At 46.3% G+C, this 18,855-nt stretch overlaps 1 protein-coding gene across 3 annotated transcripts in view; it reads left to right on the top strand.

Moving 5' to 3' along the window:
• Positions 1-18,855, top strand: part of LGALS3 (galectin 3) — a 517,589-nt gene that overhangs the window by 483,725 nt on the left and 15,009 nt on the right. For 2 of the 3 annotated variants that reach the window (XM_068254414.1, XM_068254412.1), the window contains exon 2: positions 15,582-15,605. In XM_068254414.1, the coding sequence (XP_068110515.1) occupies positions 15,588-15,605 (18 nt within the window). In that variant the 5' untranslated portion in view covers positions 15,582-15,587. Of the gene's footprint in view, positions 1-7,901; positions 8,061-15,581; positions 15,606-18,855 lie in introns of those variants that run through there. The other variant, XM_068254413.1, reaches the window with a different exon arrangement.

Here is an 18,855-nt window from a genome sequence, read left to right as displayed (position 1 = left end):
TGTATGTAATTACTCAGTATGTGAAAGCCCAGCCAGCTCAGAGGAGGATTTATCCAGCTTGTAAAAGATAAGAGAGAAGAGAGAAGCTGCCCTAATCTAAATAATACACAGGCAGTGTGCAGAGGGGGGCCTGGAGGGGGGAGATGCATCACAGAACCACAACACTGAAGAACTTGGCAGCCTTCCAGACACAAGCTGACAAGTCTGACAAGAGAGAGATAAGTTGATTTATTACAGAGATAGTGATAGTAGAACGTGCTGCAGTAAGCCAGAACACATTACAATAGCTTTTGGAACTTGTAGGATGGTAAAAAACAGGATGCAATTTTTGTTACGGAGTCTCTTTAAGCAGTACACTATCCAGCCACCATGCGTTCCAAGCGCCGCATTCACCGGTCACGTAACTACAAAAACTACAAACACTTCCGGGCTGGTGGTGTCCAGAGCTCTCTGTTATTGCCAGGCTGGAGATTCAGGGGGAAAGTGCTGCTGCTGCTGTGATATCTGGCACCCTCTTTACAGGGGTGCCCCGAGTGACAACGTCCCGGCCAGCACAGTAGAGCGGCTGCCCTGGTGTGTGTCCGGCATTCTAATATGGGCCGGTGGGGGGCCCAAATCAGTTACTTTGCTTAGGGCCCCATTTAGCCTTAATCTGGTTCTGGAGGTGTGCAGTTATCGGGGACAACAGAGATGATTTGCATATTCAGCAGTGATGCATTGTGGGACACCTGAAATGCTCACTCCAACCTGAATAATCACAAAACTTTTTTTTTTTTTTTTTTTTTTTTTTTTAAATTCTGTTTCCTCACCTCCTGAATTTTGGTAATTTAGTGTCAAACTCTATATTTATAAAGTGGAGATCAGCCTGATGCCTTAACCACTTTGTCCTCCTTGACTTATAAAAACATCAAGGAGGACATGCGTGCTCCCGCGGCTGATCGCGCACTCCCAGCTGTGGATTCGTTAGCCCAGGAATCAATGTATCGGGCTATGGTGCCCGATCACTGATTCCTCTCCCCCGCAGAAAAAGCGTCAGCTTCTCTCGGAAGCTACACTTTTTCTGACTCTATGTCCCTCTAAGCGTACATTGTAGGCTTAAGAGTGACGTCATGTAAACTCAAGAATGCCATCTTGTGGCCAAAAAGTACATCTAAAAGTAAAAAAAAAAAAAAATTACACTACACAAATTTTCCTAAACACTATTTACTTCCCACCCTCCCAAAAATACCCACATAAAATGTTTTTAAAAACATTTTTTTTATTTCCAAATAAAATATTGTTGCCATACATTGTGACAGGGACATAATTTAAACGGTGAAATAACCGTGACAAATGGGCAATTACAATACGTGGGTTTTAATTATGGAGGCATGTATTTTAAAACTATAATGGCTGAAAACTGAGAAATGAATTTTTTCCGTTTTTTTTTTCTTACTGTTAAAATGCATTTACAGTAAGGTAGCTCTTAGCAAAATGTACCCCCCAAAGAAAGCCTAATTGGTGGCGGAAAAAAACAAGATATAGATCAGTTCATTGTGATAAGTAGTGATAAAGCTATAGGCGACTGAATGGGAGGTGAACATTGCTTGGATGCATAAAGTGAAAACGACTGAGCTTAAGTGGTTAATGGGTAAAGGAGGAGGGGGGCTCTTTGAGACAATTATTGCGGTCAGTCACTGCTTTAGCGAATGGTGGTGAGCAGTGAATGTAAGTTGGCCACTTCTACAATACTGGTGAAAAAACAGAATTAATGGTTAAGAGTGGAGATCATACATTGTCGATACCTCCCATTGACTCCCAAATCTGCCAGAGATTGATACTGCAATGTGGCTGCCCAATTGTAATTTTGATCATCTTCCAGTCAAACATTACTGATCGTGCAGGCTGGAAAGATCTCGCTCCAATTTCAGGAACCCTTTAAAGTACCCCTGAACCCGGGATAATATTTTAAATATAGCGTATGGTGGGCTAGATCACCTTAAGTACTTCCTGTAATGTGCCACTACGGGAGGCGCTCTCCTCCCTTCAGTGCAACACTGCAGGTTGACGCTGATCTGAGGTCTATTGTAATAGTAGCGTGGGGCACCAGGACTGTCCTGAAACAGGCATCTGCCACTCACAAGGGAGAGTGTCAAACATTTTTTTTTTTTTTTTTTTTTTTTTTTTTTTTTTTTTTTTTTTTTTCCTTTCCCCTCAGCGATTTTATGCTAACAAGGCCTCACATAGCATTTACTATTTCAGCCCTGGGTTTGGGACGGAGTTTCTCAGGCAGACGGCACAAGCCAGGACTTGATGTCTGGTGGTTGGCAGGGGATGAGTTAAGGCAGGTAAAGTGTTTATTATGTATGCAGATATTATGCTGTGGGACTTGCTTCAATCCAGAGTTGTCTGTCATATAGTGCTGTATTGCAGAATGTAGGCTACAATAGCTTAACCAATATTTTGTGCAAATAAAATTGTTTTTCATTGGCCTCAGAGTGGGGGGAGGAAGGAACATGGCACTCTTCTCCTGTCAGGCTCTGAGCACTTGAGGGCTGCTGCCACAAAGGGGTGTGCTCAGTACCTCTTCTTAGAGCCTTGGCATCAGCTACTGCATTTGGTTCCAAGCTACATATATTTGCATAGCCTATATACCCTCGCATGAAAAATGCATCTCGCAGACCATCTCTATTTGCTCAGTAAGATAAACTACTGAGGGGTTTGGCTTGAATGTTGCTCCACCACCAGCACAAATAAAACAAAGGAGCAATGGCTAAATGAGGAGGGGGGGGGGGGGGGGAGGCAGGGAGGTGAGTGGATCCTCTTCTTTTGGTGGCTTTTGCTGGAAGTATAGGGCAAGGCTGGGCTTTCATTGGCTTGTGCTGGCTTCCAAACGCCTTCTAGAAGCTGCATGGTGCTCTTGAGACAAACTGGGATCTACTGACAGGCTTTCTTATACTAAACACTCCCATTCACTTGTAAGCACTATTTTCCGCCCAAAGAGCTATAAGAGTTCCATGAGCTGCCCAGAATTAAAAAGTCCTCAGAGACTCCACACAAGCATAAATTCCAAACTTCAGCGCTGCATAGTCTCTTAATTTAGGAATCCATCACCAACACCACTCACAGTGCAAGCTTACCAGCTTCTAATAAGACCCAGATTACAAGGTCTGCACGTTCAATATTCCCCACGATCAAAGGCTTCCTTGTTGCCACTTTTCAGATATCATTCCTCAGATGGTATTCCCAGTATAAGAAAATATAATATAGACAAGATCTAAGTGCACTCTGTTTTAGTTTAAAAGCCGGCACTTTAATAATAAAATACAAAGTATACAAATACTCACATAAGGGCCCTTATTACAGGGACCCTCAGTTGATAAAGCATATAAAATAAATTCAGCAGGATGCCACTCTCCCATCTGCCAACCGTTTCGCCCGACCCAGGTTTCGCTACCGCGTCCTCAGGGGCTTCTAAACGGAATGGCATAACGAGTGACTTTTAAGTAGTAGCTGAAAACAATCACGTACGCCGCTAGCGCGTCAGATCGCGAGTTCCTACATCCGTAACGTCACATCCGGGATTCCACCGAATGGAACGCACGGAAGGTAATGTATGTTAACGTCCAAACACATTAACAAAACATCATTTGGAGCGCACGGAAGGTGAGTAATGAAACGCCTTCCTCATCTGGAGCCTAAAAACTTTAAAGGCACAACCAGATGGCTTTTTAATCCAAAGTTGCGCAGATGTTAAAGCGGCACCCTGCCCAACATCAAAACAATACACAAAATATATAATAAAAACAAATTTAAACAATGGTCAATCATTACATTCATGTTAAGATATAGAAGTTAGTGAATGTAATGATTGACCATTGTTTAAATTTGTTTTTATTATATATTTTGTGTATTGTTTTGATGTTGGGCAGGGTGCCGCTTTAACATCTGCGCAACTTTGGATTAAAAAGCCATCTGGTTGTGCCTTTAAAGTTTTTTTTTTTTTAGGCTCCAGATGATGAAGGTGTTTCATTACTCACCTTCCGTGCGCTCCAAATGATGTTGTGGTTAATGTGTTTGGACGTTAACATACATTACCTTCCGTGCGTTCCATTCGGTGGAATCCCGGATGTGACGTAGACGGAAGTGACGTTACGGATGTAGGAACTCGCGATCTGACACGCTAGCGGCGTACGTGATTGTTTTCAGCTACTACTTAAAAGTCACTCGTTATGCCATTCCGTTTAGAAGCCCCTGAGGACGCGGTAGCGAAACCTGGGTCGGGCGAAACGGTTGGCAGATGGGAGAGTGGCATCCTGCTGAATTTATTTTATATGCTTTATCAACTGAGGGTCCCTGTAATAAGGGCCCTTATGTGAGTATTTGTATACTTTGTATTTTATTATTAAAGTGCCGGCTTTTAAACTAAAACAGAGTGCACTTAGATCTTGTCTATATTATATTTTCTTATACTGGGAATACCATCTGAGGAATGATATCTGAAAAGTGGCAACAAGGAAGCCTTTGATCGTGGGGAATATTGAACGTGCAGACCTTGTAATCTGGGTCTTATTAGAAGCTGGTAAGCTTGCACTGTGAGTGGTGTTGGTGATGGATTCCTAAATTAAGAAACTATGCAGCGCTGAAGTTTGGAATTTTTACTCCCATTCACTTGCATAGGACAGCAGTAGATTAGATAATAAAAAAGATTAGAGATAGCTAGATTAAAAAAAGGTATGTGTAAATTTATTTATTTATTTTTTGCCAAAAGTTATTAGGCTGTGTACTTGAGGTAAAATTTTGAGCATGCTCTAAATATAAGCCGTACCCCACAAGTAATCCCTAGCGGCAGTTACTGTAGGGAAAAGGTATGGCAACTTGTGTTATTACTGCTGTCTCTCCTGTCCTCCTGGTGTCTTCCACTGTCCCCGTTTCCATCCTCTTTTCCGCGCTGTCCCCATGTCCTCTGATGTCCTCCAGCTCCATGCCTGTTTCCTCAGCGCAGCTTCAGACAACTCGTGTTATTGGAGCCAATGATCTTGCAGGGGGACCATGGCTCAGTTATTGGGCCAATCACTGCACTTGTAGCTACTTATTGAGTGCAGTGATTTGGCCCAATAATGGTACAATGGTCCCGACCACAAGACAATCTGCTCCAATACAGTAAAAGCCTCCGTACAGGAGGGAGAAGCTGCCAGCAGCGGGGACACAGTGGTGCAGTGCTGATCGGGCACCAGTCCTGTCATCCCAGCACACAGCAGGGCAGGTGGCTGATCAGTACAGTAGCCTACCTTCCATTGCAGGAGAGGAAGAGGCAGCACAGGAACACCACAGTACAAAGGAACAGGAAATGTTCTGCTGAGCGACACTTCCTGATAGAAATATAAGACAACCCCTGAAAATAAGCCCTAGCACATCTTTTGGAACAAAAATTAATATACGACGCGGTCTTGTTTTCTGGGAAACAAAGGTAGGTAGTGTTGTTGTACTTTGACTGTATTGCACCAGCAGCTATATAAATAGTGTGATTAGCTTGGATCCGCAGGACTATTCTGAGGCGTGTCTTTCCTCAGGCAGTTATGTAGTGAATGTCGCTCTGGGGGAGATGGTTTGGCCTTGATTCAACAATGTCAGTCACTTCTGCTTCTTGGCATGCACATCTCTGGCTTGGTGCTACACTCAAGTGTGTTACTGTAAAAGGAATTTGTGTTTTATCATATTTGGGGCTCGCATAACACTTTGCAGACAGTATCAAAAAGTTCATGTTGCTGACATACCCGTATGTGTCTGATTTCATATACGTTTGTCAAATCCTGTCTTAAAGCGGACCTGAACTCAGAACTTCCTCTCTACTCTAAACAATATGCAACATAACTTTTGAAGGAAAAACGGCTGTTATAAATCTAGTGTGTCTACTTCCTGCTTTAATGGAAGCAGACATGGGGTTAATATCCTGTGTTTACAAATGCGCTGCTCTGTTGAGGCAGCCAGCTGAGAGATTAAATTACAACTTGTGATTAGTCACAGATGAGGGGTAATTAGACAGGCTAAACTCTCTAAATACATACAGGGTGTATTTCTATCTATTTTCCTCTTGCCCTGTGCAAGATTTCAGGTCCCCCGTAATCCAAAACTATAAGGCTAATCTCTGACTTTCTACTTTTTTTTTTTTTTTTTTTTTTTTCCCCTCCACACCGACTATCTTGTGGCTCCCTATTGATGTGCTGCCCCCCCCCCCCCCTTTCCATTCCATTTTACATCCATATACAGCAGACCCTCTCATGTGCAGTTCCCCTCTTCCATGTGTTGCTCCCTTAGCTACAACCTCACGTCCCCATTTGCAGCCTCCCATCCCATATGTAGTACAGTAGCAAACAGAAAACTGTGAATTGCATATGGCCCCTGGAGTCTGAGTTGGTGGTTTCAATAAACTGAGTCGGTTGGAGGATTTTTTATTTATTTATTTATTTATTTTTTATTTATTTATTTTTTTTGAACCAAATCCACACACCTAAAAATTAGACTTGAGGAGTCTGAGTCAGAGCAATTTTGGGTACCTGGAGTCTGAGTCGGTGGTTTCATAAACTGAGGAGTCGGGAGTCGCCTCCACAACCCTGCATGCAGGGGGATGACATTCTTTTAGGCCTCATTCACACCTAAAATTACAAATGCAAGCATTTTGCATTTTTGTGCGCTTTTCTCCGCTGCGTTTCTGGTAAAAATGCTTTTCCAGAGTGGTTTTGTAATTCGCTCCCTGACGCATTCTCAAAAACGCAATCGCCACATAAATAAGTGGATTTGTGAGAGTTTAGCACTCTTCCTATACCTTCCATTATAGTAAAAATGCCCCAAATATGGTACAGGCACCGCTTTTGCTGAACGCACATCGCTCGAGCTGCACTGATATGAACCTTCTCCCAGAAATTGATTGCACAAGCGTTTTGTGGGCGAAAATCACCTGCGCTTGAGAAAAGGCTGAAAACGCCCCTAGTGTGAACGAGTCCTAGCATGATACAAAAGAACAAACAATCTAAAACAAGGCATGGAACAGAGAAAGTGTAAAAAGAGAGAAAGAAGGCAAACAGGAAGAGAAGAAAAGTACACACAAAGTAATGAAAACACTTTTGCCCATGTCTTCATCTGTAAGGCCCCTTTTCCGCAGGTGGCTCAACTATTTGTGGAAAAGGGCCCTCAGGCCCCTTTCACACGTGCGGCTGAACTGTGCGCTTGCTTAGCAGTTCGGCCTCTTGCCTGCCGCCCGCCAGTGCAATTTCAATGCAGCCGAATTTCAGCAGTTGTAACACCACGCGTTTCAAGTGTTGACTTGTGGGTGGCTAAGGAACGTGACATGTATAGTTTGGGCGTGGCTGCAGCCGCACTCAGATCTTGCTCTGTGGTCGGGCCACCTGTACAGCGCCTGTACCAAGTGCTAACAAGCGCCAGGCTGATGCAGGAGAGCAGCAGGCGGTGACTTCACCACTTGTCAGCTGCCTGTGTGAAAGGGCCTTTAAGCCCCATATACACCATACAATTGTTTTGTATTTATTTTTTGTCCGATTTTATTGATTTGATTCAATCCAACATGTCCAATCGGGATTCAATTTGCCATTGTTTTGCAATGGCAAATTTAATCGAATCTAGATGGTATGGTGTAGATGGGGCTTTACTCAAATGTCTCATAGATCAACAGATTTGATCAAAACTATCAAATCAACCCTTCCCCAAATAACCCCCCCCCCCCCCCCCCCCCTTTCCTACAAAAAAAGATGCGTATCATAACTTGCTTTTTATTTTAATTGCAGCTTTTCCACTGAACATGTAGCCTTGACACACGCGTGTTGGATAATTGCTGTATAGTTTACTTTTTTTTTTTTTTTTTTTTTTTTATCTCAGCCATAGCTTGGTCCTCCACCCACCGAGGGACGTGCATTGAGAGAACATTACCTTAGGCATTGGCAAAAATTACACATCAATTAGAAATTGCGCAACTGAAATGAGGCTGGGCTGACGCTCCCTTCTCCTGTAAAGTGACTTCTGCACAAGGCTGGATCCAGTATGGGATATTTAGATACGCGCTAGATGTAAGTAGGCCGAGGTGGGCGATGGCTACCGCCTCTGAGAATGTAGAAAATCGCTTTCGCCAAGGGATGGCCAAGAGTACTGTTCTCCCTGCCTTCCTCATGAGGTCACTCCCACACCCTCTGCAAGCCAGCAATGCATCTGCACAGCCTCAGCCCTGAAGTGTTGCCCAAAGGCTCTGGTCTCGACTTATGTCGGGTGACATTGAGTGTGCTTAAGCATGTGTACGGGGCTTTAAGTGTACCTGAGGCGACGTGACATAAGACAAAGATGTGTATGTACACTGCAAAACATATTAACCAGGCTGCCTGGAAGTTAATTTCTAGGCATGGTAGTAACAGCTTGTCTTGACAGAACCTTGTCAGGAATATTGTAAACACTACTGATAAGCAAATTAGAGCCATAAAAGTTTTCCTGGCAGAATACAACTTCTGAGGACAGGGCCAAATAAAATACATGAACTATTGTCGTTTTATAAAAGAGAACCTTGGGGCCATTTTTAGGAGTAGGTGCACTTTAACCTCCTTAGCGGTAACCCCGCTCTGGACACTGGGTAAGCTGCCGCAGATGATTTCTTAGCCCCTGCTGGGCCGATTTGCTTCCCCCTCCCCCCCCCCCCCCCCTCCCCCAAGCACGCAACTAGCACTTTGCTAGCTACGTGTTTGGTCCGATATCCGCTGCGATACAGGCCCTCCCTCCCCCGCATACTCCTTGCGCAGCCTGGCCAATCGCTGCCAGGCTACGCTATGGGGTGGATCGGGACTCCCTGTGTCGTCTATAACGTCACTCCGTTCGTCGCCATGGCGACGGGGGAAGCCCTCAAGGAAATCCCATTCAGAACAGGATTTCCGGATGGGCATGATTGCCGGCGGTGATCGGACGGTACGGGGGACGCCGCAGGGAGCGGGAAGCATGTAGCTAGCGCTAGGCTAGCTGCATGCTAAAAAAAAAAAAAAAAAAAAAATCATACCACCAGGGAGGTTAAGGGTCCATTTGCACTGTAGTTACTCTAAATGAGAAACGTGTATCTAAATTTTTTTTTTTTTTTTTTTTTTTGTACAACCACTGCAATTTTTCTGCATTTACATTGCATATTGTATATGGGAAAAAAATAATCACTACAATGTGCTTTAAAATGTATGGAACATTAGTATAAGAAATACAGGTTAAGGGGCAATACAGTTGAAAGACTGTACATTACTGTAGATATGCGACAAACATGAAATCGAAATGATGCATGTGAAGTGACATTATAATGAATGTTAGGCCTCTTTCACAGTGCGACGTTAAAGTCTCACGTTAGAAAATGTTAACGTGGACTAACGCACAGCAATACTAAGTCTGTGCAACATTCACAGTGCACACGTTGTGTTTGTGTGTAACGTGAGGTGTTATTAGAAAGTGCTGTATGCTGTGCGTTATACACATTAACTGCATTGGACTGTTGCACATGCTCAGTAATGACCTCGAAGCATACTTTTCATTGCCTGTATGCGACAATAACGGGATAGTTGCGTTGTGACATTTTTGAGACGTTGCGTTTAGTTTGCGTTGCGACTTTAACGTTGCATCAAAATGCAACGTCCCACTGTGTAAGTAGCCTAAGGCTCCTTTTGCACTACACAGTATTTGTTGCAATGCGCACCTTGAAATATAGGCTCACAACACGTCATACAGTCCATAGAATCTACGCTGGCACCACACGTGTTGCCCCGGTAATGCACTGCAATGTTCCATTGCGACCCATCGCACAGCAAAACTACCAGTGTGAAAGGCCCCATTGACATAGAATTGCATTGCCTCTTGATCCATGCATTTAATGCAAATTATCATTGACTTCCATTATCTACTGACAGAATGCAAAAAGTATGCAAAACCGTTCATATGTGAACCCTGCCTGAGGGCCCATTCACACTCTAGCAGGAATCGGGCAATTCCCGCTCAAGGCAAACCACTAGCGGTTTTTAAAAACCACTGCAGCATGTAACACATGGCAGTGTTCTCACTGCCGAGTTTGCGGTTAGGGTTTGTTTCCACTATTGCGGTGCGGAATCGCTGCATATCACCGCTGACGAATCGGATGCGATTCCGCATGCGTTTTTGCCACGGTTTCGCATAGGCAGGGTATATGCAATTTTAACCATGTCCCTGCCTGTCAAATTACATTAATTTCAATGCGAAAAAACGTGATTTCCCTATTAACTACATTGCCTGCGATTCGCCTGCATTCCACACGCAGGGGAATTCTGTGGGCTCTGCCGTGCAGAAAAATCCCGCACAGGAAAACGCTGAAGAAAACTGACAAGTGGAAACAGGGCCATCCTCTTGTATTGGTTATGCGGACAATACATGCGGATTCGCCCTAGTGAAAACGGGCCCTTATTGATAAGCGCAAATGCGTTACATGCAGCGGGTTGCCGGCGATCAGTGTTTAGCGATCGCGATTAGCATGCATAGCACCCCAATCGCGATCGCGCCAAAACCGCTGCGTGTCCAGTGATATATAATTTTGGTTTTTTTGGGGGGGTTTTTTTTTGCATTTTACCTTCCATTATAGCAAAATCGCCCCCAAAAATGGTCCAGGCACTGCTTTGCTGAACGCACAAACCGCGCTGATATGAACCTTCTCAGAGATACATTGCAGAAGCGTTTTGGGGGCAATTTTAAAAATCTCCTGCACTTGAAAAAAGGTCCAAAATGCCTCTAGTGTAAATGAGCCCTAATTGTTACGAACTTAAAGTAATAGCTGCACCCTAACCTAGAGGGGGAAATGAATTTGCCTCAGAGGCTGCCACAGACCCATAATGGTGCCTTCTATACAGGGCCGGCCCTAGACTTTTTGCCGCCTGAGGCAAATTCTGAAAAGATTATTGCTGCCGCCCCCCCCCCCCCCCCCCACCTCTTCCTCGCTCGATCCAGCGTGCGCTCCACTGACGTCCCTTCCTGCAGCGCCGTCCATTTACAATACAGTGGGCGGCGTTGCAGGAAGTGACGTCAGTGGAGCGCACGCTGGATCGAGGAAGAGGTGAGTCCTCCCCGCCCGCTGCCTCTTACGAGTTGCGCTTCTGATGTATTTAAGGCTGGAGGGGAGCGGAGAACGGGGGACCCAGGCGAGGAAGGGGAGGGTCTGACCCCCCCCCCCCCCCCCCCGCCGCTAGGCCCAATACCCCCATCCTGCCCGCTACCCCTCCAGCTGGGCGGCCGGCTCCCCGCACCCACCGACGGGCGGATGCCGCCCCTAGAAATTTGCCGCCTGAGGCAAAAGTTTCACCCCGCCTCATGAGCGGGCCGGCCCTGCTTCTATATGCTATCCGGCCCCTTACATTTTCTCCTTCATCCTATGGCTATGCTGAGCAGACCTGTGAGGGTGAATGTGCTCCCGCCACACCTTCTGCCCACATAAAGCATATGACAGAACACCGTTCTGCTTTGGTGAAATGCATACATTCTGCAGCAATCTTTACCACAGCGTGACAACTCTCATACTAAGCTGTAGTGATGAGTCGTTCACGAACGAGCCGGCTCTTTGCTGCGAACGACAAGAGCCGGTTCTAAGTTTTGAAAGAGCCGATGCCTCAGCCGCCCCACACAGCCCTTCTTAGGTCTGTAATAACACCGCTCTGATCTGCTGTGTAATAAAGGGCGCTGAGGCATGCTGGGAGATGTACTCCTCCTCTTGCAGCTTGTAGGAGTGTATGGGGCAGAGCAGTGGCGTCCCTACCATGGGGCGGCCAGGAGCGCTCCGCTCCAGGGGGGGTGTCAAGGCCTCCCCAGAAGCCTTGATGACACAGGAGGGGAAGCAGCGCTGAAGGAGGGGTGGCAGCGTCGGCGGGGAGGGGGGAAATACCCCCCCACATCTCCCTCACCTGGGTCCCCTCCTTCGGCGCTTCCCCTCCACGGGCGCCGGCAACGGACACTGACCCTCAGTTTACCCGAGCAGGGCTACGGGAAGATGGCCGCCGACGCCCACACTGGAGACAAAAATAGACGGCAAGATGGCCGCCGACGCCATCTTGCCGTCTATTTTTGTCTCCAGTGCGGGCTTCGGCGGCCATCTTCCCGTAGCCCTGCACTGATGACGCAGCAGGAGACGGCGCGGGACATTCAAGAGGAGCTGCGGAGAGAGAGGCTGCCTGGGATTCGGAAGAGAGGTTTCATCTGCAGGTAAGTGAATTTTTTTTTTTCTTTTACAGGTGCACCGGCCCACCTACCCACCGCTGCTGCCCACCTACCCACCGCTGCTACCCAGCAGGCTGCCCACCTACCCACCAGGCTACCCACCACTGCTACCCACCTATGCACCACTGCTGCCCACCTACCCAGCAGGCTGCCCACCTACCCACCAGGCTACCCACCACTGCTGCCCACCTACCCACCACTGCTGCCCACCTACCCACCACTGCTGCCCACCTACCCACCACTGCTGCCCACCTACCCACCACTGCTGCCCACCTACCCACCAGGCTACCCACCACTGCTGCCCACCTACCCACCACTGCTGCCCACCTACCCACCACTGCTGCCCACCTACCCACCACTGCTGCCCACCTACCCACCACTGCTGCCCACCTACCCACCAGGCTACCCAGCAGGCTGCCCACCTATCCACCACTGCTGCCCCCTACCCACCACTGCTACCCAGCAGGCTGCCCACCTACCCACTAGGCAATCAGGCTGCTCACCCTTCACCACCTACCCACCAGGCTATCAGCTTGCCAACACTCAAATCTGCTACCGTCATTGTGTATTTTGTGGTGAAATCTGGTGCTGACATTGTGTATGTTCTGGTCAAATGTGCCGCAAGATTGAATGATTTTTTTTTTTTTCTGGTCAAATCTGCCGACATGATTGAATGTATTTTCTTGTGAAATCTGCTCACATAACGTGTAATGTCTGGTGAAATGTTCTCGCATTACGTGTATTTTATGTTGAAAGCTTCTGACATTTTGTGTATTTTCTGGAGAAAAGCTGCGCAATGATGTGAATTTTCTGGAGAAAGGTTGACTAAAACTTGGGTGCACTTTTAAATTAGCTCCGCCCCATCCGGTCATAGCCACACCCATTTTTTCACCGCGGCGCGCTTCGGTGTACCGTGAGTGGGGGGGGGGGGGGTGTCAAATGCCCTAGGTACGCCACTGGGGCAGAGCAGTAGCAGGAGGGATTGCACCAGTCAGAAAAACAGTCTGGAGTTGTCATGGGGGCGGGGCTTTTACTCAGCTTCTGAGTGGTGTCTAGTGATATTTAATGAAGAGCTGATTCAGAGCCGTAAGAGCCGGCTCTTTAATGGGAGCCGATTCAGAAGAGCCGGAATTCCCATCACTACTAACTAAGCAGCATGGTCAGCTCACTTGCTGGATAGACTAGTCACATGACACTGTCTGACACATGACCAATTACTCCTCCTGCCCTTAGTCTCCAATGAAAATACAGAAAGGTTGGAACATTTCAAAGAACATCTGTGTATTCCTACAATGGTATTAGATATAGATATATATATATATATATATATATTTTTAGCACTCGGTCTGCTAGAATATTTTATAAAAACAGAACTGCCAGCTGAAACATGGCAGAGCATAAGCAATTGGCTGCATTGATACAGGAGTCTTATCACCCAATTTCAATACCTGCACTGACTTGGTGGTGGTCTTTTGACTGCCACGGCCAGCGCTGCTATTGAAGGACTTGATTTGAAAATTAAAAAAACCTTTTTTACTCACCTGGGGCTTCTTCCAGCCCCGAGCAGCTGTCTCAGTGTCTCACCACAGCCCTGGTCCTCCCTGTGCAGAAGAGCCAACCCCGCCGGCAGGTCGCCATCATTGCAGGGACACAGAGGAGGGACTGAGGCTGCTGCTCGGGGCTGGAAGACCCAGGTGAGCAAAACAGAAGTTTGTTGTTTTTTTTTTCTTCCATGGTCCAAGGGCCGCTGTTGCCCCGCCTTGCGCCGGCCCCACGGGGCCCCTGCCTGATTTGTGACCGCATTGTAATCACTCGCCTGTCCTGGTGCACTGCTCCGCCCACGCTCTGTCTTCTTCCCCACTGCCTGCCTCTTCTCCATGACCCGCCGCAGGTTATTTACGCATAGCAAATGCCGCATGTAGAAGAGCGAGGCAGGAGATGGAGCGCAATGATGCCACAAATTGTCCAGGGGCAACCACTTGGTGGGGGAGGGGGCGGTGGCCAATTCGGGGGCCCTGGGGGGGGGGGGGGGGTGTTACAAGTCTCCCAAGTTACCTTTCCCTGGTGCCCCAGTGCTGCAGAACCACTCCAGCGCAACAATTAAGCAGTTAAAATCTGGCAGAACCGGTTTGGACTAGTCCATCTCCTCATGGGGGTTTTCCTTTGTTTTCAAAAGTATATCCTGAGCGGCGGTTGCTAAGTTTAAGTGACAAAATAGTATGCAAGTGAGTAGGGAGGCTGGCTGGTAACTTACTATTTTGGCAGTAAAACCACCATTCAGGAACTGCTTTTGAAAATTAAGAAAACACTGAGAATCCCACATGAGTAGATGGACAAGTCCAAAACTTGTCGGTTGTGCCAGAGTTTAACTGCTTACTTTTTTTTCGCTGGAGTGGTCTTTTAAACCGGCCCTTACTTCAGCCAAGTTTATCTAGCATACATGTCTTTAGACCAGTGGTAGGGACAAAAAGGATAAGTTGCGAGGTCCTCTGAAGGACAGTGACATGAGATTCAGTGAACTCTGTAATGCTGGGAATACACGGTTCGTTTCTTAAATGATGGTTCGATAATTTCCGACATGTCCGCTCTCCCTTTCGATTGTTTCGCCGCTCGATTTCTGATAGAAGTGAATGGAAAAAGATAAGCAAAACAATCGAGAGAAATGCTCGGCAGAAACGAACCGTGTATTCCCTGCACAAAGCTTTGCAGACCATGTCACTTAGACGAATACACTACAGGAAGGGGCATGACTGGTAGTCTTTATACATGATTACATTGTATGGGTGTAACTTCTATCAGATACATCCTGACCTCTATTGAGTAAGAAGTCTCTGTGGGAGCTGCATTGCCTCTCCTTCCCCTCAGGCAGAACAGCAATCCTCAGATGAGTCACTGCAAAATTTGTAATGCAAAACAATCCCTTCTGCAAGTAGGACACACTGTGGCCCACACTTCCTATTCAAATGCCTGCCTGCACTGAGCTGCAAAAACCTGGGGGGGTTAGCTATGTGGTTGGTTAATTATTAAGACCCGCCCTTCTCTATTTTCATACTTGGGGTCTGAATGAGTGTGTGTCTGTTAGGTGTGTGATTCATACTGGCAGAGGGATGGCCTGTATCACATAAAACAGTGCAACTCTGCAGTTTGTCACCCCCTCTCTGCTGGTTGTTTTTCTCACAGTATTAGCAACTTTATGGATTGTTGCTGTGTGGGGTTTTTATTTATTTTTTTCACAGAAACACATACAAAGTAATAAATGTATTGATCAGAAATTATTGTCTTTGGGGTAACTCAACTTGCATTGAATCCTTTTTTTTTTTTTTTTTTTTCTTTTTTTTTCCTAGAACAAAATGTCGTCTGAGTTTTCGGTAAGTAAATGCTTCTATTTTATTTCGGAGCTGTTAATCAACCAATTGCTGCCAATTAACCAGACTATCCATTTCAAACCCCCAACCTACAAAGCTCTCCCCAATCTCTATCCCCCGTACATCTCCTCACTCGTTTTCAGATACCAACCCAATCACAATATCAAATTTGCACATGTGCTTCTTCTGCCCTCCACTAGAATCCCCTCCTCACATTCACTTCTTCAAGTCTTCTCACGTGCTTCACCCCTCCTGTGGAATCTCCTTCTAAAATACATCTGTCATTTTCCAACCTTTGAAATCTTTAAACGTAAGGAGAAAAAAAATGTATATCTATCTCTAATATCTATCTGCGCTCTACATGTAAATGAATGTATTTTTCTATTTGTACCAACCTGCTACGAGATGACGCAATCCTGGGTTAGGCGGTCCCAGGAGAGCCACTCTGCGGGTGCAATTCTGGGTGAGGTGGTCTCAGAGTGGTTAATATTTCATGAAGAACCGAAGATCTGGCACTGCAGAGGAATTGTGCGTTAAATCAAAGTCCTCAGTCAAACACCTTCTCAATTGTGTGCAAAGTCCAAATAGGACACACTGGTGGCTTTGCCAACCAGACACACGTGACAGCGTGCAGTAGATAGGTCCTCACGTAGGTGAGGTGGGTGCAGGGCGCTAACATTCAGCTTGCTTATTTATTGTATTAATAAAGCCCCAAGATATTACGCAGCTCTGGACATTAGTTAAGGTTAGACAATATTTAGGGGTGACATACAGCAATACGGGAATACATGCAAACCAGATCACACAGCACAGTATGAGTACAAGGTAATGCTTAGTCATTGGATGGGAGCATAGAGATTAGGCAAGTAGAGTTCACTCAGACCCATAGGATGGGTGTACAGTAATGGAGGAGTGTGATCAGGTAGGAGACATGAGGAGGAGGACACTGCCGAAGGCTTACAATCTAGATTCTAGAGGTAGGTACACGAAAGGTAGGGGAAGTTCAGCCTAAAGAAACATACTGTCATTAAGTTACATTAGTTATGTTCATTAAAATAGATAGGTAATCTCTTACCCACCCAGGCAAACGTTTGTGATTTCATGGGGGTAAAAGACAAAGACAAACACTTATATCGCGCTTTTCTCCTGGTGGACTCAAAGCGCCAGAGCTGCAGCCACTAGGACGCACTCTATAGGCAGTAGCAGTGTTAGGGAGACTTGCCTAAGGTCTCCTGCTGAATAGGTGCTGGCTTACTGATCAGGCAGAGCCGAGATTTGAACCCTGAGGCAGAGCCCTTAACATTACACCATCCACTCTAGCCATCTTTTTGGTTAAAACAAGGTGACAGGGAGCATGAGACAGAGTTCCAACTGTTCTGTGTCCTGATCAGCCCTCCTAGCTGCACACGCTAGGCTTCAAATCTCATTCAAAATTAACAAAACGTTGCACCAAAACAGCAGATTGAGAACATTAGAAATCCCATCATGCTTTGCACAGTTTAAAGGGAAAAATTCCCGGGCAGTTTTTTCTGTGCAGCTAAAAATGAGGCTTGGGTAAGAAAAACAAAGTTCTGATACTGTTAACCTCCTTGGCGGTAATCCAGAGCTGAGCTTGGGGTATGCCGCCGGAGGTCGCCGCTCAGGCCCTGATGGGCCGATTTCCATTCTGAAAAAAGCAGCACACGCAGCCGGCACTTTGCCAGGCGCGTGTGCTGCCCGATCGCCGCCGCTCCCGGCGAAAGAGGGTCCCCCCAGCCGCCCGAGCCCAGCGCAGCCGGAACAAACAGTTCCGGCCGGCGCTAGGGGCTGGATCGGGCGGCTCTGACGTCAGGACGTCGACTGACGTCCATGACGTCACTCCGCTCGTCGCCATGGCGACGAGGAAAGCGAAACAAGATAGGCCGCTCATTGCGGCCTATCTTGTTACTTTCGATTGCCGGAGGCGATCGAAAGTACGCTTCCGGAGCGCCCTCTAGTGGGCTTTCATGAAATATTTTTTTTTTTTTTAATTTAAAAAAAACCATATTGCAGCCTCCCTGGCAAAATAAACCGCCAGGGAGGTTAAACGCCAAGCCTCTTCATTGCTGCTGAGTAGAGTTTTTTTTTTTTTTTTTTTTTTTTTTTTTTTTTTGTCTGGAGGTTCACTTTAAGCTGTGGGTTTAGAGTATAAGTAGGGGGGGGGGAGGGGGAGATAGGCCAGTTTAATGTTTACCTGCTCCAGTGCTGCTGTGGGTCTCCTGATCTTCTTGAAAGACCCTATGACGCCGCATATATCACGTTACCCCCGCCGTGGAGCGCACATGAAGCCGTCCCGGATGCCGACCTGGCGAGGTCGGCTTCTTTAGCGCAGGACACCGGGAGTGAGAGGAGCTGCAGGGAGGGCACAGAACGACTGCCAGGGGCTGGAGGAAGCCCCAGGTAAGTGGAGTTTGTTTGCAGCTTGGATGTTTCCTTTAAGATCACAACCTTGTGTTGCCAATCACTAATGTAAACTTATTTAAAGAGACTCTTAACTGAATATAAAAGTCAAAATAACCATACACAGGTCATACTTGCCTCCTGTGTGGTCTACTCCTCAATCTTTCTCCTCTCCTGCATCCCATTTGTCCACTGTGATCAGTGGATTTCTCCTTCCTCCATTTTAAAAATGGCCATTACCTTATACCTGTTTCCTGGTCAGCACACTGTTAACTTGTAATATCACACACTTGAGCCATAGGGAAACAGGGGCATTACCTTGCACATTCAGTTGTAACTGACAGCTGCTGATATATAACTGACAGCAACTGGTATATTTCAGTTCTGACAAAATATTGTCAGAACTGGAAGGGATCACTGTAAGAAGAAAATGGTGAGCTTCAGAGATACTGATGAGGTTAGTATGTAATATTCATTTGCAGCCACGTCATGTGTTTACTTTAAATAATTTTACTCGCTACAGGTTCCCTTTAAAGTGACACTGAAGTTAAAAAAAAAAAAAAAAAAAAAAAAAAAAACTGATGCATTAAAGTGGACCCAAATTAAAAATACAAGATTTCAGAAATAAAATCTCTTTTCTAAAGTATAATGATAAATAGCAGCCTTTTTTTTTCAGCTGCATGATGACAAATATAAAATATCTTACATTTATTGGAGAAACCCCTTCCTTTCATATTACCGGGACAGAATCTGGCAGACTGGTGGAGTAGGTGGTATCTGGCAGAGGAGGAATTGCTAATGGCTGCCACCCTAGTTATGCGAAGAGGGTGAAAAG

The sequence above is a fragment of the Hyperolius riggenbachi genome, chromosome 9 (genome assembly GCF_040937935.1).
Source record: "Hyperolius riggenbachi isolate aHypRig1 chromosome 9, aHypRig1.pri, whole genome shotgun sequence".
NCBI classification, from domain to species: domain Eukaryota; kingdom Metazoa; phylum Chordata; class Amphibia; order Anura; family Hyperoliidae; genus Hyperolius; species Hyperolius riggenbachi.
Note: the sequence above shows the minus strand (reverse complement) of the source record. Positions and strands in the feature narration are given on the sequence as shown.